The 24,223-nt window shown below is 42.5% G+C and overlaps 1 protein-coding gene across 1 annotated transcript; it reads right to left on the bottom strand.

Annotated features, from left to right (window-relative positions):
• Window positions 1-1,082: 1,082 nt before the first annotated feature.
• On the bottom strand, window positions 1,083-3,717 carry LOC138878340 (uncharacterized). The gene is made up of 4 exons (XM_070158007.1): window positions 3,114-3,717; window positions 2,233-3,014; window positions 1,897-2,034; window positions 1,083-1,436 (listed from the first exon to the last, which is right to left on the bottom strand). Exons 1-4 carry the CDS (start codon window positions 3,715-3,717, stop codon window positions 1,083-1,085), a joined length of 1,878 nt encoding a protein of 625 aa, XP_070014108.1.
• Window positions 3,718-24,223: the final 20,506 nt, after the last annotated feature.

Raw genomic sequence — 24,223 nt, 5'->3', positions numbered from 1 at the left:
GTTCTGAGGGTAATTCTAACTCGTAAGCTACTTGGCCCACTCTCCGCTTGATCCTATAAGGCTCAATATACCATGGGCTAAGCTTGCCTCTCTTTCCAAATCTCATTACACCTTTCATAGGTGACACCTTTAAGAATACCCAGTCATTAACCTCGTACTCTAAATCTCATCGCTGCACGTCAGAATATGACTTCTGTCGACTCTGAGCTGTCAACAGTCGCTCCCAGATAAGCTTTACTTTTTCTATGGCCTATTGAACCAGGTCTGGCCCATATAACCCAAATTCTCCAACATCGAACCACCCTATGGGAGATCTGCACCTGCGCCCATACAAAGCCTCGTACGGAGCCATCTGGATACTGGAGTGGTAACTGTTATTATATGAAAACTCGATAAGAGGTAGATGTTCATCCCAGCTTCTATTAAAATCCAGCACACATGCTCGCAACATATCCTCGAGCGTCTGAATCGTGTGCTCGGCTTGTCCATTTGTTTGTGGATGAAAAGATGTGCTGAGATTCACTTGAGTTCCTAGACCTTTCTGAAATGACATTCAAAAATGTGCTGTAAACTGGGCCCCATGGTCAGATATAATAGATACGGGTACTCCGTGTAGTCGCACTATCTCCTTAATATATAATTTTTCTTAATCCTCTGCTGTAGGTAGATCTGACCGGTAGGAAATGAGCTGATTTCATGAGCCTATCGACTATCACCCATATAGAATCAAGCTTATGATGGGAACGAGGTAAACCTATGATAAAGTCCATGTTAATCGCCTCCCATTTCCATGTCGGGATCTCTATAGTCTGCATTAGCCCTCCGGGCTTCTGGTGCTATATTTTCACCTGCTGGCAACTAGGGCATTGACCGACATACTTGGCAATGTTCTTTTTCATATCGTTCCACCAATACACATCCTTAATGTCATGATACATCTTTGTCGAACCAGGGTGAATAGAATACCATGAATAATGTGCTTCTGACATAATCCTGTCTCGTAGCCCTGCTACCTCTAGAACACACAAACGACCCTTGTATCTGAGAACCCCATCTCCTTTGAGTTCTAACAACGGCTTCTTCTATTGTGGAACCCGCTCTCTCAACTTGACTAACTCTGGATCCTCGTATTGCCTCTCCTTTACTTCAGCTATGAGAGATGATTTTGCAGTATTTTGGAGTACAACTCCTCCATTGCCAGAGTCCACTAATCGAACCCCCAAACAAGCCGATTGATGAATCTCCCTTGTCAATTGTCTTTTCTCGGCCTCTACATGTGTTAAGCTACCCATAGATCGACGACTTAAAGCATTTGCTACAACATTAGCTTTCCCTGGATGGTAGAGAATGTTAACATCGTAGTCTTTCAATAATTCAAGCCATCGTCTTTGTCGCAAATTCAACTCTTTTTTCTTGAGGATATATTGCAGGCTAATCTGTGAATATATCAACATGCACACCATATAAATAGTGCCGCCATATCTTAAGTGCATGGACAACTGCAGCTAACTCGAGGTCGTGGGTCGGATAATTCCGCTCATGCTTCCTTAACTGCCTTGAAGCATATGCAATTACTTTTCCATGTTGCATCAGGACACATCCTAACCCGGCACCTGAGGCATCACAATACATGGCATAACCATCTAGACCATCTAGAAGTGCCAGAACTGGCGCTGAGGTCAATCTGTTCTTAAGCTCTTGGAAACTCTGCTCACAGGCCTCTATCTACTGAAACTTAGTCGCTTTCTGCGTCAGCTTTGTTAATGGTGCTGAAAGAGAAGAAAACCCTTCTACAAACCTCTGATAATATCCTGCTAAGCCTAGAAAACTACGAATCTCTGTCGGAGTGGTAGGTCTAGGCCAGGATTTCACAGCCTCAATCTTCTGAGTGTCTACCTTTATACCTCCGTCGGATACAATGTGCCCCAAGAATGCTATAGACTTTAGCCAGAATTTACACTTAGAAAACTTAGCATACAATTTATTATCGCGGAGGGTTTGGAGTACTGCTCGTAGGTGATCCACATGCTCATCCTATGAACGTGAATAAACCAGAATATCATCAATAAATACTATCACGAACATATCCAAATATGGCTGGAATAGGCTATTCATCAAGTCCATAAATATGGCAGGTGCATTCGTCAACCCGAAGGACATAACAAGAAACTCAAAGTGGCCATATCGGATCCTGAAGGCGGTCTTGGGAATATCTTTCTCCCGAACTCTAACCTGGTGGTACCCCGACCTCAAATCTATCTTTGAAAAGCATCTAGCTCCTTGCAACTGATCAAACAAGTCATCTATCCTTAGAAGGGGGTACTTATTCTTAATAGTTACCATGTTCAGTTGCCTATAGTCGATACACATCCTTAGCGATCCGTCCTTTTTTCGTACAAACAATACCGGTGCACCCCAAGGTGAGGTACTAGGCCTCATAAAACCTTTTTCTAGTAAATCTTTTAATTGCTCCTTCAACTCCTTTAATTCGGAAGGTGCCATTCTATATGGAGGGATGGATATTGGTTGTGTTCCTGGAAGAAAATCGATTGCAAAATCAATATCTCGCTCTGGAGGAATACCTGGAAGTTCATCTAGAAATACATCCGCGTACTCTTTTACTACTAGAATCGACTGAAGTATAGATTTCTCAGCATCGACATCTTTAACTCGCACAATATGATAGATGCACCCTTTTGTGATCATTTTTCTTGCCTTCAAATAGGAAATAAACTTGCCTCTGGGTGTCGCTGTATTACTTACCCATTCGAGGACTGGCTTACCCGGAAAATGAAATCTAGCTGTCTTTGCTCGACAATCAACCATGGCATAACAAGCTGCCAACCAGTCCATGCCCATGATAGCATCGAAATCCAACATCTCTAGTTCAACTAGGTCGGCTGAGGTTTGACGACCACAAACTGTTATCGTACAACCTCGGTAAACTCGTCTAGCGATAATCGATTCTCCGACCGGTGTAGATACCGTAAAAGGATCACTTAGTATTTCAGGCACTATACCAAATTTTCGCGCGACAAATGGGGTAATACATGATAAGATAGATCCTGGGTCTATCAAGACATAAACATCGTGAGAACAAATAGTCAACATACCTGTCACAACGTCTGGTGAAGACTCTTGGTCCTGTCGACCTGCTAGCACATAGATACGATTCTGGTTACTACCTAAACTTAACCCTCTACCTCTACCTCGACCTCTACCAGCCGAAGGCCGAGACTCGTGCCCTGAAGGATGCACCGACATAGCTGATCCTGTTGCTGAATTCGCTGGTTGCGCCATATCCCCAGAATCCTTATTTGGGCAATCTCGCATCATATGCCCTGGACGTCCACATGTATAACAAGCATCAGAACTGGCTCGGCATTGGCCCAAGTGTCCTCGACCGCAGATGGCACTTCGCGGCTGAAATGGCCCTGTCTGTCTCAAACCTCGTTGTTGTTGCAACCCTAACGATTGGGGGCTCTCACCTGGTTCTGACTGAGTATAGCGGTCATACCTGTACCCCTGTAGCTGAGGTGGCGGAGGTGTTGGTGGTCGTTTGAAGTACTGGGGCCGGTATCTCCCCTGAAAATGCTCATGCGACCTGACAAACCTCATCCTCTTACGCTGCCCTGACTCAGTCCTCTCCGCACTCTGCTGCCGATGCCTAACCCTTTCTATATTCTGGGCAAATGCCTGAATTCGCGAGATATCCATACTACCTGTAATGCAGCGGTGGCACACGCCTCGGTCAACTCTGGGGCCAACCCCGCTATAAACCTGTGGATTCTATCCCGCATAGTAGCAACTATGGATGGTGCATATCTGGCCAAGGAGTCAAAATGAAGACTATATTCTCAAACACTCATAGTGCTTGCTTGAGTGCTAGAAACTGATCGAGTCGGGCCTGTCGGATTTCTCGTGCTAAGGACTGGTCAAGGAAGGCATTTGAAAAATTCTCCCAAATAGCAGGAGGGGCATTACGTCCCCTGGACCTTTCCCATCCCTCATACCAAAGGATGGCTATATCTCGGAGTTGAAAAGCTGCTAGCTCAACTGCCTCTTTCTCCGTGGTATGCATAACCCGAAAAATCCTATGAAGCTGATCTATGAAATCCTGCGGGTCCTCCCTCTGATCTGTCCCTGTGAACTCTGGGGGATTCAAAGCAATAAACTCTCGGACCCTTGAACTCCCAGATCCCTCAGAAGGTCCTGCACTAGAGGATGCCCTAGCCTGTTGCTGGGTAGCTACCAACTGTGCCAACAAATGCACCACACCCCTCAAGTCCTGGTCTGATGGAAGAGGAGGGGGAACTGGATGTGTGGTCTCCCTAGGAATCTCCTCAGGTGGCGGAGGAGCCGATAATCGTTGAGTAGGGGTCTCTCCCTGCGACTCCGATTGGGCCCCATCTATTGGGGGTACCCTGCTAGTCCCCTCACCTACTGCTGGTTCTCTCCTCTGACTAGTTGTAGTCTTCCTAGTTATCGCCATCTGTGCATGCAAATGTCAATACTTAAGTTTAACTCAAATTTTCTACAACTCAGTGCTACAGCACAATTTAGATTTGAAAAAGAAGGTAACCAACTCCTAGATGCCCTGTAGTCCCTTGCTTATATATTGTGGTGCACCACACATTTATAAACAAGACCCTACTAGACACGGCTTGTAGACTCCCTAGGACAGAACTGCTCTGATACAACTTTTTGTCACGCCCCAAGCTTAGGGGCGAGACTGGCACTCAGTGCCTCAACTATCCTTGCGTGTCACCTGTGACTCAGAGACTTTGAACATGTAATGTCATATTTTTGGCCATGGGCTGCAAGAAAATGTACGATGTAAAGTATAAAACTGAATAGAGACTAACACTGACTAACCATCAACATAAGGCTGGGCCGGCAAGGCCGTCATATTTACTACAACTGACAAGACAACAAAATATACATACAGGACCTACCAGTCCAACATACTGTATTAACTGACAGGACATATCTACAAGCCTCTAATAATAGATGTACTATGATCGGAACAGGGCCCCGACCTACCCATAACCTATCTACATATATACACAAGATACACACCACACTGCTAGCCCCAGTAACTCCGAAAGAAGGGGAGCTTACCGATAAAGCTGATCTCGGGAAACACCTACTGAGGAGGTCTACCTGTCTGTCTGTCTGACCCTGCATGCATGAAATGCAGCGTCCCTAGAAAGGGACGTCAGTAAGAAATAATGTACCAAGTATGTAAGGCAATATACTGAAACTGAAACTGAACCGATAATATAACAACTGAGAACAACTAGGAGTCAAAGAAAACTCGAGGATATGCTCATCTGAGAAAACTGACTCAATTCTCTCAATATAGTAAGTAAAATAGTTGTCGGACCCTATAAGGCTCGGTATACATATATATCTGCTCCACCGTAGTAGGCTCGCTCATAAGTGCTTGGCCATACTAGGCTCTGTATCTCGACCAACTGGGCTCTCCCATATGCGCTCGGCCACAGTAAGATCGTCATATAACTTACCATCTGATCAGAGGTTGCCCAATAGGGGCATGTCCATCGATTATAGCTCGATGGTAATGAAAATACTTTTAATACTATATATATAGACTCTCTGTTCTCTTGACTGGAAGAAAGAAATACTCAATTGAATATGAAATCTTGATAATGAGAATATTGTAACTAATGCCCATGTCTCCATTGTTTTATTATTGGACATAGTCCCAATCGATGGAGATTCAACTGTACGAGAAATCAAATCACTAAACAAAAATCCCATTACTTAGCTGTGTGGCTCTTGGAGACTAATTTCAACCTCATGTTATTTAGGTCCCATTTATTTTCCTTTCCCTTTTTGTCTTCTTATATTATCCCCCTTCCCCTTATATTTCAAAAAAAAATGTGACAATAGAAAAAGTGTAACAAAAGTTGAACAAAACGTCCAAAATTACTTTTGATATTTTACCTCGAAAGTAAATGCCAGAAAGAGATTCATGATGTTTTAATGAGATGACATGTAAAGATTACTACTTTTTGTTCTGTCGAAAGTTAAAGATTATGAATCTTCAATAAATTATATTCTTCATAAAGTTTTGATATGTTTCCTGACCTTACGAAGAATTTTATTTTTTCTGGATTAAACTTAAGAAACATATATGTAACTTGCGAGACTAGCAAAATATACGCAAGTTTGGGGATACGAATTTTTCTTTATGCCTCGTTATCAAACTTGTATAATGACGAGATCATGCCAAAATGAAGGAAGGGCTAAGCCTTAACATACCTGGAGTAGGGAAAAAATTCATTTGATATTCTTGAAAAAGATTGCACCGTACTTCTTTAGAACCGCAAAATTCTATGTTGCTACGATTCCAACAATTCTTGTTTGAATTGTTTCGTTACAAGAAATTTTGCTAGAAAAATTGCTTGATTGATGTTTGTCCGAACTAGGAAATTTTTTGAAAGGAGTCTGTTGGAAAGCTTACAAAATTGGTTGTAACTTGTGTTTTTTGGAAATGGTTGAAAGGAAAATGGTTTTGAAAATGGTTGAATTAGGAAAGTCTTACTCAACACCAATGCTTTACACGTAACTACACAAGATGCCACCTTTTAATTAAAAACATTAGTCACCTTATCTTAATGGAGGAGCTGCCACCCATGTCATTTAGTCATTATTAAATATACCCCTAATTAATTAGGTAATATCCCATTATCCAATAATTAGTCAATTACCCACATAATTAAATCTTGTCTTAAATTACTTAAAATTTTACTTATTTTTAATATACTTTATACATTATACTACTGTGGTCATATGGTAGCTTGCATGATACTAGTCCATAAGTGTTGGGTATTATAGCTCGGACCCTATTTTATCCAAATTCGACAACTTTTAACGAAACTCATTTTCTTTAACTCGCGTACCCTTCTTTCATGGTACTTACTTATTGCTTGGTATAAATAGCATAAATATGCTAACCTCAAGATAATCTTATCTCCAAGTTTACATCAATTAACTGAGGAAGAAACCTTAACGTACGAATAACGCGAGATGTAACACATTTCCGAAGGATAGTGCAAACATGGTAATGAATCTCCTTGTAAGACACCTAGATGTTGCACTCTAAAATAGTACAACTAGATATGAGTATTACAAAGATAGGCACCGAAAGCCTAGAAGGGATAAATATTTCCTTAGCATGGCTCCCGTCCCTAGTAGAGAGATAATGTTAGGCAACCCGAAGAGACATTGGATAGAGCAAAGGGGGGCTAAAAGTAGAAGAATGTCTTGTTCGAGTTTTCAAAATAAAGTAATACACATAGAAGTTAGTGGGAAATAAGAAGAGAATTAATGAAGCATTATGAGTAAGATGCAATACATGGATGGCAACGGTAGATCCAAAAAAGACAATATTATAGAGTCTATAATCAAGTGAAGAAAAAGATGAGAGGTGACTGGCCTTGAGACAACAAAAGAGTATAGTCCATAAGGTCATATCCTCATTTCAAGAAATAAGTTTGCAACTCTAACGCGATTAACAAAAGAAAACGTTAGACCCCAGAGTAAATAGAAATTAGTATTGATTGGTGAATAAGATAAACTAAACATAAATTATGGACAGAGTGATTTGATAATAGTCGGCATCATGAGAATTTCAGAGATTGCATTTCCACGATAATGGAATGAACGACAAAAGAATAAACCTTAAAGGTCATTCAGGAACATACTTCCCTAAAGCAAGCAATGTGAGCAAAGTTAATCTTAAGGGACTGTATGTGCTAGTTACACTAAGTGTCACCCTCGCGAGTGAGGAATTTCGTTATCCTTGGTACAGTACAGAAGGATTAATGCGAGGTGTGTAAGGATCATCGATAATGTGAAAAGATTCCAAAGATGAGAAGGTCAAACATCTATACGTAAATCATCGTAACACTAAATCTTAGTGCTTCCCTAAAAAGGAAATATGGTGTGATGTGGCATTAAGTCAGAATTAAGCGGTTCTAGTAACTATGAAATGGTAAAAGAATGTGATAAAAATGAGAAAAGGAATGAGATTTCACTGATTCAAATCCTACAAATATGCTACAATTCCAGAACATTATGCAAACATGATGTCAAGGAAAGGAAGTAAGGATTCCTACCCGAGATGTTATTAATAAATAAGGAGCTAGTGCAAGACGTAAGTTAAGACAAAGGGAATAACCCAACAGGGATTACGCGGAACACAGATATAAAAATGGACCAAGGAGCAGTTAGTGGTTGATTCAGGAAGAGCCTAGTTGTGGCTAGATAAGAGATTACAGACAAATCAACAGATCGTGCAAGATAAACATAGTGAACCCCAACATGGGAATTCAGTCTCGCAGACATGACATCGTGATCCTTGAGATATATTTAGATAGGAGTTGGGGTAGTTAAAGGTAAATAAAAGAGAGTGCCACTAGAAAGAGAATCAAAATATTAGCTCAGAAGCAACCTACAAGTACAAGGGTGTGGAGCTAAGTAACTACGGATAATTATAGGAGAGGAAGGACATCAAAAAATTCTGTCTAGTATACAATATAATAAGCTCGCATCCTTGCAATAATCAGAGGATCCTCCCTAAGTACTACAATGAAAAACTAGCTGAGAAAGTAATGAAGAAGGCTTCGACCTAAGCTCAGTGACCAAAAGAGGAAGTGATCTTATAACAACAGTCTCACAGCAACGTTGTATGTACTCCATGATAAAATGGCACCTACCATGGCTAAGGAACGGGAAGAAAAATCAAAAGTAATATTCAACACCATGTGAGTTGCACAAAAATTCCGACATGCGTGGGAAGTAAGATAAGCTAAGTATACACGGGACAGAGGGGCAGACAAACCAGGAAAGGTAATAGCTTATGTTTCAAGGAAGCGCAGAGAGAACAAAAGGGATTATGCACTTAAGACTTCAGAGTGATATCCATGCACCATATATGTTGTCATTCATACAGCCATAGAATACTCTGGAATAAGTTAAAAGAAAAAAAATCAAGTCTAGGTAATAGACAAAGGATTGAATTATTAAATAATGGTATCACAGATATTCCAGAGTGTCTATGAAAGGCTAAAGTAATAGCTAATACCATGAGCCGCAGATTGGAAGATAGCTTAAGCCTAAAGGCTGATCATAAGGAAGAAGAAACTAACGAGTTACATCAACGAAGTAAATCAACAGTCTAATTATTAGACCCAGAAAATTATAGACCTCGTGATTGAGAATATTGTAGCATCACTCTTAAATACAAGAGAGATTGTACAATAGGCATACTCTATTACAGCTTTACAATAACGCCAGTTAAAAGAGTGTCAGCCTCATAAGAAGTCAGTATGAAGCTCTCACCGGATTATGTATGCACCAGAGGTGCAAGTATTACAATAGATCTTCAAGTTGTCGATGTGAGTTATACCTCTATGGAAGGGAGGTCATGAAAGAGATAGAATATGTGATGCGAGATTTTAAGGTACATAATGTAAACGTGAACAATGTACGAGATGCTCAGGTGCAAAAAATTGTGAATGAGTCCATACTTTAGATAGAAGGCTAGAAGCGTTGGGATTCACTATCCAGGAATGATAGCAGCATCGTTAGTGAAATATCTTCCAACCTATGGTTTCTAGGTAACGAGAAAAGAGTAAAGAAGAGTTAGAGACGATGCGGTGTCTCACTTGATGTTCCAGAATAACATAAGGAAATTTATGGTGCAAACAAGTTGAAGGAAGGTTGCGAGTAGTATAAATAGGTATGTATAGATCGCAAGCTATAATATGGAAAAACAAAAAGGTTTTAGTAGGACAGGAGTAAGGATAAGAAAGGGCAAGTGAGAAGGTGACGAGAATGGATAAGTCCTTAGGATTAAACCCATGAAAACAAGAGAGCTGATAGTTTCTCTAAGTTATAGAAAACTTAGTATAGCCTGAATGAACTCAGAGGAGTCTAAGACTAGTAGCATTTAGAAGAGATGGAATGCCGCCCTCACAGTAGAATGAGGGTGTAATTGTGATAGATAAAGGATGATGTTTGGGCCTTTGATTGAGTAATGATTTGAATAAGAAAAAAGGATTTCATGGACGGCACAGGATTTGGATACCCCCCATAAGGTGAATCACATTGGAGTACTATGAAATACGATTATAAAAATCACTCCAGATGTTCTCTGATGAGACATGAGCCCTAGTGGTAGTGTTACATAAGAGGTCAAGTTATTAGCGGTAAATTAAGATGAACATTAAGGTGAATTAACAATGGATGGATAAAAGTTACAAAGTATGAGGTGAGGTTAGGCCATTATTCTTAAGATGAACAACAATGAGGAAGCATTAAAGGATTTAGACTTATACATATAGGATAAGAAATGAGAGTAACCTGGTGTTTGGTAGCAGACCTCAGTAACAATAAATAGAAGTAAGAGTTATGGTATAGTATGACCTACCTAGATGCAGTAAAATCATGTTGATGGATAATCATGTTTATGAAATAAGATATAGCACTATTCATAAGTTCGACAAAGTACCGAGAGAAGAACTTCAATGGCTAAAGATCGGAGGAAAAAGGGAAGAAGAGTCGCATGGGCGCATTTACAAGCTCAGAGTCGTATAGGCTGCATGATGGAAGGTAGCAACAATTACGCGATTGAAAGGATTTCGACCATAAGTCGTGGCATGAGAAAGAGGCCTAAAGGGGGGAAATGCCCTGGCCTTTAGATTTATTCAAAGAACAATTGCCTAAATGGCAAGGAGAATACTAAAGCATTCGAAAGACATAAGTTATGAAAATGATAAGTGCATCAGTCAACATTCGAGGACGAATGTTCCAAAGGGGGAATGATGTTACACCCCATGTTTTAGTACATAAAAGTATGCCACAAGTAAATTTATGAAAGCTCGGGAATGAGATGTTACATCCCTCATATTTGGACATTATGGTTTCATCATAAAGTTAATCGACGCAAGCTCGGGAATGAGATTATTTTGAGGTTACAAGTATTATGCTATTTCAAACAAGGGAGAAGTAAATTCATGAAGGTGAGAGGTAAGCAAATCAAAAAAAAAATGATTTCATCGAAGCTTTGCAATTTGGGATAAAATATGGTCCGAGCAATAATACCTAGTACTTATGGACTAGTGTCATACAAGGTACTACATGACCATGACGGTAAGGTGTACAAGGTATGTTAAAAGTGAGTAGTATTTTAAGTAATTTGAGATAATTCTATGTGGGTGATTGGTTAATTATTGGATAATAGGATATTACCCAATTAATTAATGAATTATATTGGATAAAGATTAAGGGCATGAGGTGGCAACCCCCATTCAAATTAAAATGACTTATAGCTTAGAATGAAAAGCGGCCATTTAAGTGTCATACACATGACACTTACGTAAGTATATTTGAAGTTTAGCCATAAAACAATCAAAGGTGATTCTATAGTTTTCTTCCTATATTCCAACATTTCAAAAAATGAAGAAGTTAATCTCAATCAAACAAGAACAATTCCAACGATTATTTTGGCTTCAATGGAAGATAATCTTGAAACAAAACAATTCCAACGAGATTTCTTAGCACCGTAGCAACGTGAGATTTTGCGATTCTAAAGGAGTACGGTGCAACCTTTTTCAAGAATATCATACAGGTTTTTCCCTACTCCAGATATGTTAAGGCTATCCTTTCTTTGTTTTGGCATGATCCATACGATACAAACAAAACTTGCAAATGCGCTGTTTACCGTGAAAATAGTAACAACAATTAAATTTGTAAATGGGATTCTAAAAATACATGTTCTATTTTTATGCTAGTTGTTAGAGAATATTATGCTAAGAATATGAAGTTTAACGATGAAATCCGAGCTAAAACGAAGAAATAATTAAATCAAAAGGCTTACTGTCCGAGCTTTGGACCGGTCGATGGAGGACCTCGGGGTCGATATCTGGGCTCGATCTCGAGCTATCGGGGGTAGTCGAGAATGGGATACCAGTTAAGATATGATTAATCAAGGCTCCTTATGGCCAATACCAAGAAATAAAGGAAGAACAAACGGGAGAGTAGTAAGTGCTAAAGTGGCATCGGGCCAATAAGAGCAAGCGAGTTAGAGAGAAAAGAGAGAGAGAGATATTATTGCACTTGAGTAGAAATAGTTGGAGCAACATCAGCCCTTTACAAGGTGGTATGGGTTTCCTTTATATAGGAAGGGAACCCGACTATAGTTCATGGGAATTAATTGTAAAGTATGGTGATGTGATGGCTAGACGCCATGCTTCGGCGTAGGCTCTAGATAGGTCTGCCCTATCAGACTCAGTCGTGTGCCTAGGGAACTTCCCCTTCTGTTCTAGCCTCGCCCTCCGTCTTCTTCAAGTCGGGTCTCGACGAGCCCCAAGGTAGGGAACTCGGCCGTGGCTTCACGTCCTCGGGGTCTCGAGGCATTCTTCTGAAGTGGCCTGATAGAGAGAAATCAAGTCCTCTGATTTCGTCGCATACAGATAGTCTCCATGTTTCCCAAAATGAAGCTATGGGAAATGATTCTGACACCTGAATCCTCGAGCTTCTTATGGTGAGGTCACACCAATGATGCAACCTGTGGCGCGAGCTTTTGTGGCAACCGGGGTGCCCCGTGGGCTTGTGCATTTTGACATTATTTAACACACTACCGATTACTATTCTCCAAGGTGAGTGTACTACCGTCGATTCAATTTTTCAAGAGCACAGTAATTGCATCACTTGGTCAATCTTCCAAAGCCTCGATGATCGTGTCATTACCCCCAATAAATAGGGGTGCCTTGGTACTGATTTTTCTATCCCAGTGCTTCCGTTGGCTTATTTACCTGTTTCTTTTTATCATCTTCCTACATCCTTGAACATCATGTTTGGGTATCATGGCCTCAAGGCCATTCGGTAGAGCTCCCACAGGCGATATTGTCGCTTATTGCCGGAGCTTCCCTTGGTCGAGCATGACCGAGCTATCTTGTCGCTATTGTGGTCATTGTTATGTTTGCTGCTATTTGCTCGAGATGATGATATACGAGGGTAAACTTTCCTTGATCGCAAAATGTCCTCGGATTACATACCTCTGCTCAAAAGGGGGCTCAGATTATATATGACGCTCACCTTCATACCCCGGCTCGACGTGGTGCTCTGCCCCGATTTGGCTAGATGTTCCAAGAAGTGGACACTAAGTATTCGTGCAAGCAGGACCGAAGCTTGTTCGGTTTGCTGTCTCTTTGAGGTTCTCTTGGCCAGTGAGGGTCCTCGAGCTTCGAAGAGCTATGGCATTTTTTCATCCCTTCCTTTATGCGCAGAGATCCTCTGTAGGCTTTTGTAGTTGTAAGTATGGACCCCTCGAGGTTGTTGTACATGGATTTTTATGAATATGAATATACTTTCTTGACTTCTGCTTTCGATTCTTGCCTTATTATTGCATGCTCTTGTGCCCTTCAGGGCCTTTGAATGTTTTCCTTTGTTGTTGACCGTTGATATCTAACTCAGATGTGAGCATTCTTTTCGATCCTCTGCTAATTGACATGGCTCTTTTTCAAGCCCCTCGTCGTACCTTGAACCAAGCCTGAGTTGATCCAATAGGTTCAGGCTGTCGGGCCCTCCGAGTTGCATGGAGATAGTATGCTGAGTTTTGGAGCATTTGAGAGCGGTAACCTGAGTGAAGGTCAGCTTTGGGTACCTGGGGCTATTTTTGAACTTGATGCAGATAACTTTTTAAAACGTAGGGGATAGACTTCTGTTGAGGGATTACCTGTACTCGGGCACTGCCTCGAGCCTTCCTGTAGCCTTCGTGATCTGAGCTTCGCATGCTTATTTTTCTTTTTAGAAAAGGAAAACACGAGATCAAGTACCGCCTTGAGTCGAGTGATGGCGTTGAAAGCTTCCCGAAGCCTGTCTTATTTTTTGGCGGAGATCCTCGAGGTCAGATGCAACCTCAAAACTGGAGACAAGATGGTTGATTCTTTGAGGCCTAGATTATCATCGATGGATGCCTCTAGGGTCAAGTATCACCCCATTGATCTGTATCGAGGCCGTTGGCTTCTACAGGATCACTCCGGATAGGTGAATCGTTGTTGTTTCCTGCATATATGTGGGGCGGCTTCAGCTTCTTCAAAAGGCCTCACTATTTTAGATAGCTACCCTTCTGCCTTGGCATAGGGTTCTTCATTTCTTTAGGCGCAAAAAAGCATTGGCGCACATTCTTGCTTTAGTTTGTCAATTCTACCATAGCCATGACAACTACTTTGGGGCCGGCCCAGCAAGGAGTGGGGAGTGTCACTCCCAGCGCTTAGGATCCATGGGAGTTTGCTCTGAAGACTGTGTCTTTGATAAAAGAGGAACATCTGGAGATGGTGAAGAGATGTTGCGGATGGAGCCAGGGGGTAACGCTGTAGGTGCTTTCCCCGGATGAGAGTATTATGGATTCTGCTGATGGATTCTTGAGCATATACCTATATCCTTTCGCATTTGGCCCCCTTGATAGGGTCGTACTTGATTTTTGCTTAAAGTATCGGGTTACTTTGGCTCAGATACATCCGTCGTGTTGGCGAGTATTGCTGATGATGAGGTCCTTTGCGGAAAAGGCTAGGCTTGAATTCACGCTCAGTCACCTCGTCAGGCTGTATCGACCCTTCCGTCATCGAGGCCTGCTAACCCTGCGGTGCCGTTCGTCCACTCCCTTCGTCATTAACGATGAAGATCGAGAGTGGACCAGTCAGTTCGTTTGAGTCCGTACGGCTGACATCATCCCCGTAGAGCTTATGCCATTTCCTGATCTGCCCGACTGCGTCCGAAGGTTAGTGACCCATTCAACCTGCGACGAGCGCAGGTGGCTAGCTGTATTACATATCTGATAGGGAGCGAGATACCAAGGTATGCACGCACACTGCCCTTGCCTTGGCCTTCATATATTTGAGATGACATTTTCCCTTTTCTTTCGTATCGGCTTTTCCATTGTAGGTACCGAGTGGTTCCTTGGGATGAGGTAGTGCTCTTCTGAAGAGGGTAAGAAGTCATCGGCCTTCGAGCTGGGGAATGATGGTGATAAATGGGATTTGCACTAGTAGTGTGGTGGAGCTTTTAATAAGGCTTAACGGCCTATATCTTCGAGGAGAGGGCATTGCCCGAGTCTACTGTTCCCAGAGTTTTTGATTCCAGGATAGTGGTTCCTCCGAATGGATATGCTTTTCCCGATGTTGATTCTTCCGGGGTCGAAGAGGCAGGACCGGTAGGAGTGTTCTCTACCTTTGAGGAAGTCCATCGGCTTCACTTCATGGTGAGTTTCGGCGCAGTCATCCCGGTATTTTGTGTCTTCCGTTCTTTATCGAGTTTTTCTTTTGCAGACCTTTGATAGGCTCAGATCTGAACTGTTTCATCAAGAGGCCAGGCTTCGGGAAGCTATGGACAAGGGTGAGTCCTTTAAGCTCCTTAGCGAGGAGAAGGAGGTTGAGTTGGTGCATTGGCGATATGAGGCGTACCGGATCTCGAATTACGAGAGCTACCTGATGGAGCAGGTAACCTTTCGTAGTACGCGCTTTGCTCCTTTTTACCCTTAAGGTAAACCATTTTCCCATCTCAGCTGCAGAGAAAGACGGAGGCTTTAGAATACCTTAAGGGCAAAGTCGATCGTGTCAGGAATGCTTGCGGTGAACTAAGGGCTCAGGTGCAAGCTCAAGCTTTAGAGGAGAAAAGTGCCTCGGCCAAGGTTCTCGCCTTTGAGGTCCATCTCCATTTGGCTCGTGACAATGCTTCAGTTCAAGCAGATATGATCGCGAAGCTTGAGACTGATCTCTCAAAGGTCAGGGCTGAGATAACCGATGCTTAGGCTGAAGTGTCGTTGAGTCGAACCAGGGCTGATCAGGAGATGGCGATTCACGTGAAAGATGTTGTTGATGCCCAGGCTAAGTTGAATCGGTCCCTCGATCGTGCGAAGAGGATCGAAGAATATGTTCGTTTTAGATCCCGCAGAGAGGTACTCGAGGAGGTAGGCGCTGGGGGCTTCGTTCTCTAAGAGGAATTGGCTCGTGCAATGGCGGACGAGAGCGATGCTCGGTTACTTCTTGCTGACGTCTCGGAGAGCAAATCTGGGGCAGGTAGGCCATAGCCTTTTGGATCAGAGCGTAGATTCTATCATTTTTCAATTCTGTATTTGATATTTGCAGAACATGTTTGTAGATGGAGAGCATGCCTTTTGCATATATAAAATAAGGGAAAACTTTGTCACGACCCAAACCAATGGGCCGCGACGGGCACCCGGTACCTTATTCAACCGAGTACCAACATAACATATCTTTCTTAGTACATCATCATATACATGTGACATACGGGCCTAATAGGCCAACATAATCATTTATCAACTCAAACTATAGGCCGACAAGGCCGTACAATCTTTCACGTACATGACATATGTTTACAAGCCTCTAAGAATACATAAATATCATAAGGGTCGATACAGAGTTTCGCCATACCACACAATACACGTCTAAATCATACTAACCAAACAAGCAACTCCGAAGCAAATGGAGCGCACCAACATCTTCCGCTGAGCTGATAGCCTACTTGGTAGGCTCTCGACCTGTCTATCGGGACCTGCGGGCATGAAACACAGCGTCCCCAGGCAAAAGGGACGTCAGTACAAATAATGTACCGAGTATGTAAGGCACATAAATAAGTACATAAGAGACATGGAAGAAATATATAGTACATGACTCAACCTGTAAGTCTGAATAACTTTGAAAATCATAAATTACTTTTAGCGTCATGCATATGAGTATGACTGTCATGTCGTGCATAGGTACATGTTTCATAACATCATTAGCGTGTAAGAGCATACCATCATATCATATCGGCCACTGTGGGAAAAATCATCATCGTATACCAGCTGATCAGGTGGTGGTGCGTATATAACGCCATATCCTTTCCCATATCCCATATACATATATATACATACATATGTACGCGTATATAATGCCGTTTGAGTACATATATATATATATATATGCATATATAACGCCGTTTCAATCATATTTCAGCCACGGTGGGCAACATTATCATCATATACCAGCTGATCGGGTGGTAGTGCGTATATAACGCCGTAACCTTTTTCTATATCCCATATACATATATTTACATATATACGTGTATATAACGCCATCTGGTCATGGGTCAATGGACATGAACCCAATGCTTGTAAAGTACATCAATAAAATCATTCGGAATATCATAAGACCATTTTGCCTCTTGAGCAATATCATAAAGTAACATCTTTTCAACTTTCGTATTTTTCTGAGACCCATGAACAGATGATAAAATATTATGACACATGGAAATTAAAGAACATAGATATTTCTATTACTTCTATGAGTAGAGTCACTTATGAAATTTGTGCATTTGCATGTTTCGTTCATATCGTATGGATCATGCCAAAAGAAAGAAGGGATAACCTTAACATACCTGAGTCGATTCTCTTGACAATCCATCTAACATACGTTAATTGCGACAAAACATATGACGGAAAAATCAGAGTAGGGAAAAATTTGTATAATATTCTTGAGAAAGATTTCACCGTACTCCCTTATCATTGCAAAATCTCACATTTTGAAGGAAAGATTGAAGCAACATGTTGAATTCTTGCTGAAGATACATTTCTTACCATGTAAATATAAGCACCTTTCTTTGTATTAGAGAGATTTTATGCTTAAATGGGTGTGGGCCCCACATTTGAAACTTGGTGTCACATAACCTTTTCAAGTGTGCCACATTTCAAGAATGAACTAATAGTCACTTAGTTGGTCTTAAGTTGCTGCCACTTAATATACTTATCCAATAATATCCACTAATATCCATTGACGACAATAGGTAAATACTTATCCAATAATATTCACTTAATTTCTTAATTAATTTATTAATCCTCCATTAATTAATAATTAACTAATTATTCACATAATTAGAAATTATCTCAAATTACTTAAAATACTACTTGTTTTTAACACACTTTGTACACCTTACTATTATGGTCATGTGGTACCTTGTATGGCACTAGTCCATATATACCGGGTATTTTAGCTCAGATCGTATTTTATCTCAAGATGCCAAACTTTGACAAAATTCGATTTCTTCGATATTACTTACCCTCTTACCTTCACGAATTTACTCATCACTTATAATCCTTATAATCCCCAAATAATCTTTTCCTTGGACTGATGCCAATTACCTTACGACAAATTTAACGTACAATACTATAGGGTGCAACATCGTCGTAACTTATTACTGCGAAGCGTAATATTACCGTAATGTAATACTGCGCGGCATAGCATCATCGTAATACTGCGCGGCATAACAAACTTGAAGCTTTATCTCTTTCATATCCCTTTCTGCATTTCTTTTGACCAAGCGGGCTGGTTTCAATGTTTGACGGGAACCTCTTGGGTCCGAAGCTAATTAGGCAGGCCCGGAGGCTTTTAAGTGCGACTGTTGTTGCAAGTAGGTGTTGGGGCCTCTGTGCTTTGCCTATCTATTTAGGCTCAATCTTCAAGCCCAGCCTTGACTCGAGCTTACCAGACCTCCAGTCTCCTGTGCCTACATGAGCGGATGATAATCGTTTTTATTTCTTGCCCTTGGGCGTTTGTTGTTTCAACTATTTTGGGTTCAGTCTTCGAGTCGTGTTACGACTTGAGCTTTAATTGACCCTCAAGTTTTTTGATTTTCAAGCTGTCGACAGTGGCTCTTATGCTGTTTTTGGTCGTTAAGACCTTTTGATATGTGGCCCAAAGGCTTGCATAGTTAAATATTATGTATCCGGTCTTCGAATCGGGTTACGACTCGAGCTCATTTTAATCCTCAAGTTGTCATTTTTTAAGTTGGCGACAATGGCTCTTACGCTGTTTGGTCATTGAGACCTTTTAGTGTGTGGACCGGAGGCTTGTTTGGCTAGCGACAATGGATCTTATGCTTTTTGCCCGTGGTCATTTTGTAGGATTTGTTTTCCTCTCGTTAAGGTCTTTTTGAAATGATTTTGCTTGACCCGTCGTCGGTTCTAAAAGAACCTCGATTTCAAGTTGTTATCGGCGATGTTTGAGCACCTCGGAAGGTTCTTAGCTCATAGGCTGAGTAGGTCGAAGCCTTGTGATTTGGAGCTGATGTGGTCGAAGCTCGTTTGCCTGTTGAGGGAAACCTATTTTAACTGATTCTTTCCGAAGTATATTCAAAATAATGGCCTGCGATTTTGTTTACCGACGGTCGGGCATCCCCGAGTCGCGTTATTTTGGTTGGATCAGCCATTTTGACCGTAGTCATATGTGTTTGGCCGGAGCCATTTTTGATCCCGAGTGATAGTTTAGGCATCTACACCGAGGGTATGCCCTTTTGGGATTCTTACAAATGCGACGTATAGCCTAAACTTTAGGATTTTGAGTTTTATGCCTGTAGTAGGTTCTTACAAAATTATTCATGCCTGTTGAGGTCTTATAGTTTGTCATGCCTATTGAGCTCTTATAGTTGTGTTGCTATGTATAATAGATGTGGTTATGCCGAGTCTGCCAGCTCGGGGTCTTACGACCTCGGGTTTCCCAGTGTAAGGCGATTGGCGCCAGTCTCCGAGTCATCGAGTTTCATTAGGCTTGAAGGTCGTTATTCGTGAGCTCGAAGTTACCTTGTTGGGGCTTTATGAGCCCAGATCTCCGACTCTGGGGTCATGCGGGTGCCAAATTGACGTCAAGTCTCCGAGTACTTTGGGACGCATTTGGTGGAAGGATCCTTGCCGAGAGTATACTGAGATGTTGAAAGATTTTCTTTTATTGCTTGGCGTAAATACATATCGTTTCGTTGTTGTGAGTATAGCCCACACGGGCGCAGCTCATTGGACAGTTTGGTCTGGTACATGATTCCCTATTGAAACTCGGTTTGTCGTTCCCCAGCCCTTCTGAGGGGTCGGAGCTTTTCAGAGGGGGTATCCTTTATCGTTTGATTGCAAAAGGAAGGATTGCGATCTTGTCGGATCCTCCTCAAGGGGTACGCTGCTCTGTTAAGTACCTTGCTGGCGAGACCTCCTTTGGGGCGGAAGTCCGGTCAAGGGGAAAGAGCGCGACAGGCTCTATTAAGGCCTCGAGGTCCTCGGGCGGAGTTAGCACTTCCGAATGCCCTGGTCGGATATCTACATATAGGTTAGTAAAAAAAACAATGAAGGAAGGGGGTAATTTTTCTTTACCACGGGGTGTGTAGGCGATGTTCTGGGGTTTGATAGGTTCCTTCTATTTCGGAGTGTTGATTCTAGTACAGCCCTCCACCGTTTTTAATGGAACTTGGCCGAGGATATGGTTCGCTTACCCTTTGATACTTTTGAGAGTGGAGGTATCGATACCGGCGATGCGTTATATAATGAGTAATTTCCTCTTGCCGCGTATTGCTTTCCACTCATGGTTTTAATTCTGTCCCTTGCGTGGAATTTCTTCCCTCGGGCGAAGCGGGGGCGGCGCTATCTTCGTGCGGTGCGCTCGTGGTTGTTTGAATAAGGCGTCCATGCTTTGCGCCTCCTTTGATGGTATGGGACTCGGCGTTCCCGTTTGAGCAAGTCGTGCGGTATCGAGAGAATGGTCTTTCACCTTGCTGTAGCGATCGCCGTCTGGAATTTGTTAAAGATTCTAGGGGTGGTCGTATTTTGACCCAGCGGTTTGAGCCCCAATATTAACCTTGGCCCGACAATGTTGATGTGTTGATCAAACCACATGAATCCATGAGCACATGTTTTATTTGAAATAGATCAAATGAGGGAGAAGGTTACCAATGCGTCAGTGTGAGGCCGAGGCGAAGTCTCGACGTCTTATTTGCTGGATGTAAGGGTGTCCTTCAGAATGTATCCCCGGAGCCGACTTTCCATGGTAACGAGCATTCTTACTTTCCATTTTATGAGTCCTTGGAGGGTGTCGCTGTCCCTTCACTATCGTGACGATACATCGCGGCCTATTTGCTTTGTTATTCCTGGTTGCCTTTCTCCCTCGGGGCTGAATTCGAGCCTGATCACTCGATAGTACTCTGTGGCAATTTTTATTGTGTAGCACGGCTATTTTCCTCCCGAGCTGGTGGCCATTTTTGACCCCGCGACTGTGCGCGCTATGCAGTTCCCAGGCCGGGTTGTGATTCCTTTTAGGGGGATTCGATCGAATAGGTCTGAGCCATTTGGCGTCCCTGGTTTTGCTTATGGTGAACATGATGTTTGGTATAGCAATGCTGAAATTGTACTCCGATGGGCGAGGTTCCCCTGCCGGCCGTGCGTCCTTGTCGATTCTGGCTTTGGTAAAGATTCCTCGAGGATGTTAACCTCGGGCCATTTCCCGACCGTCGCAAGGTAGATTGCATCCTATCCGCGGTGCATGGGTGGTACCTCCCCCAGTTTTGCATTAGTTTCTTTGCAGGTAGCCTGCTTGGGTATAGTGAGCTCGAGGAGGCTCCCGGATGGTCATCCACGACCTTGATTCGTGGCTGGTGTCGGGCACGGGCATCCGACCAGATATTGGCTAGGTAACTGATCAAGTTTTGTTTGACCTACCCCGAAGTCGTTGGGCTTGGTTTGTTTAGGCTTTGGGAGAAGGCATGTGGTGCCCAGCCACCCGAGATTGGGGGCGATCTCGTTCGTTTATTCAGGGAATGAGGTGCGAATTCCCGTTGCATTTCATTTTCCCTTTGTTCGGCACTGGATGTGTCAGGTTCTTTGGCCTCTGCTTTGATGGCATCGGTGCGTGTCTCTATGGAGGAATCAGACGGCACAGTGAGTGGGTTTGTGGGGTCGGGTGCTAGGTCACGACACCACATCATGGTTCCTTTTGAGAGTGTTTCCTCAAACCTTTTCAATAAGACGGGCTCAGAATCATCATCTTGAGGGTCGTTGCCTTTACCCGCGCACGTATAAGCGCTGATGTGATCATCGAGATCTGAGGTCCCGTTGTACTTACGGAGTTCTGGCGTTTCGGACTTCGTTAAAATGGGTTCGGGGACCGCTTCCTTCGGGGACGGCCATTGCATGAACTTCCACGAACCTGACTCGATCCTTTTGGAGAGATCCCCAAGCATCTTTGTTATGGCAGGGTCGGTTGCCAATCCATTGTTGCTTGATCTCTCGGGTACTTGTTCGGAGGGGGAGCTATTTCCGGCGCTACTGTATTGGGAGTCTCCAGATGGCTTTGCAACTGAGCGATAGTCAACTGCTGTGCCTGCAACATTTCAAAAATATCGTGAAGACTAACTTCCTGTGTTTCCCAAACCGGGGTTTTTTGGGCTTCCTGTTGGTCGATATGTTGTATGCTCACATTGGTGTGTGAGGTTTCATCGACCTGCTGCGCGTCTTGCGAACCAGCATCCACTAGAATCGGCTCAGGTGTGTTATCGGGGTTCTGCAACGTCGCGCCAACGACTGGAGGAGCCACACCATTTTCACCGTGAACTTCGAGGTTGTCGTTCTTGACTTTGTTTATTGAGCTAGACATTTTGACCTGAAATCAAGAGATCTTGGACAAGAAAAGTGTGAAAGATAACTTGTGTTTGAGTAATGAAACCAACAAGAAAATAATCACTATTATTTTTATCCCTGGGCGCCAAACTATTTACCGTGAAAATGGTACAACAAATAAATTTGTAAATGGGATTCTAAAAATACGTGATCTATTTTTATGCTAGTTGTTAGAGTAGATGATGCTAAGAATATGAAGTTTAATGATGAAATCCGAGCTAAAACAAAGCAATAATTTAACTGAAAGGCTTACTATCCGGGCTTCGGACCGGTCGATGGAGGACCTCTGGGTCGATATCTGGGCTCGACCTCGAGCTATTGGGGGTAGTCGGGAATGGGATAACAGTTAAGATATGATTAATCAAGGCTCATTATGGTCAATACCAAGCAATAAAGGAAGAACAAACGGGAGAGTAGTAAGTGCTAAAGTGGCCTCGGGCCAATAAGAACAAGCGAGTTAGAGAGAAAAGAGAGAGAGAGAGAGAGATATTATTACACTTGAGTAGAAATAGTTAGAGCAACATCAGCCCTTTACAAGGTGGTGCAAGTTCCCTTTATATAGGAGGGGAACCCGGCTATAGTACATGGGCATTAATTGTAAAGTATGGTGATGTGACAGCTAGACGCCATGCTTTGGCGTAGGCTCTGGATAGGCTGGCCTTGTCAGAATCAGCCGTGTGCCTAGGGGACTTCCCCTTCTGTTCTAGCCTCGTCCTCCATCTTCTTCGAGTCGGGCCCCGACGAGCCCCAAGGGAGGGAACTCGGTCGTGGTTTTACATCCTCGGGGTCTCGAGGCATTCTTCTGAAGTGTCCTGATAGCGAGAAATCAAGTCCTCTGATTTCGCCGCATACATGCACAATTTCCATAAATGAATCTATTCATAGAAATACTAGAGATGCTTATGTTCTTAATTCCCCATGTGTCATATTATTCTATCATCTGTTCATGGGTCTTAAAAATACGTAAGTTGGTAAAGCTTATTTCATGATATTAATCAGAGGCATAATGGTCTTATGATGTACGGAGAGATTTTATTAACGTATTTCATATGCATTTCATGAATTTATACATGCACGTTGACCCATGACCAGATGGTGTTATATACGCGTATGTATATGTATATGGGATATGGGAAAAATTATGGCGTTATATACACACCACCACTTGATCAGCTGGTATACGTTGATGATTTTGCCCACAGTGGCCAAGATGATATGATGGGATGCCCTCAGAGGCTTGATGATGTTATGAATACATGTACCTATGCATGACACGAGATTCATACGCATATGCATGACACTATAAGTATTTCATGATTTACAGAGTTATCCAGACTTACAGGCCGAGCCATTTACTCTATACTTCTTCCATGTCTTTTATGTACTTATTTATGTGCCTTACATACTCGATACATTATTCGTACTGACATCCTCCAAGTAGGCTATCAACTATGCGGAAGATGTTGGTGCGCTCCATTTGCTCCGGAGTTGCTTGTTTGGTCAATATGATTCAGATGTGTATTGTTTGGTATGGCGAGGCCCTGTCCCGACCTTTATGTTAAGTGTTCTCTTAGAGGCTTATAGACAGATGTCATGCATACGAATACTTGTATGGCCTTGCCGGCCTATGTTTTTAGTTTATAAATGATCATGTTGGCCTTATAGGCCCGTATATCATATGTATAAGTTTTTATATCATGTTGG

Source organism: Nicotiana sylvestris, chromosome 9, assembly GCF_000393655.2.
Source record: "Nicotiana sylvestris chromosome 9, ASM39365v2, whole genome shotgun sequence".
NCBI classification, from domain to species: domain Eukaryota; kingdom Viridiplantae; phylum Streptophyta; class Magnoliopsida; order Solanales; family Solanaceae; genus Nicotiana; species Nicotiana sylvestris.
Note: the sequence above shows the minus strand (reverse complement) of the source record. Positions and strands in the feature narration are given on the sequence as shown.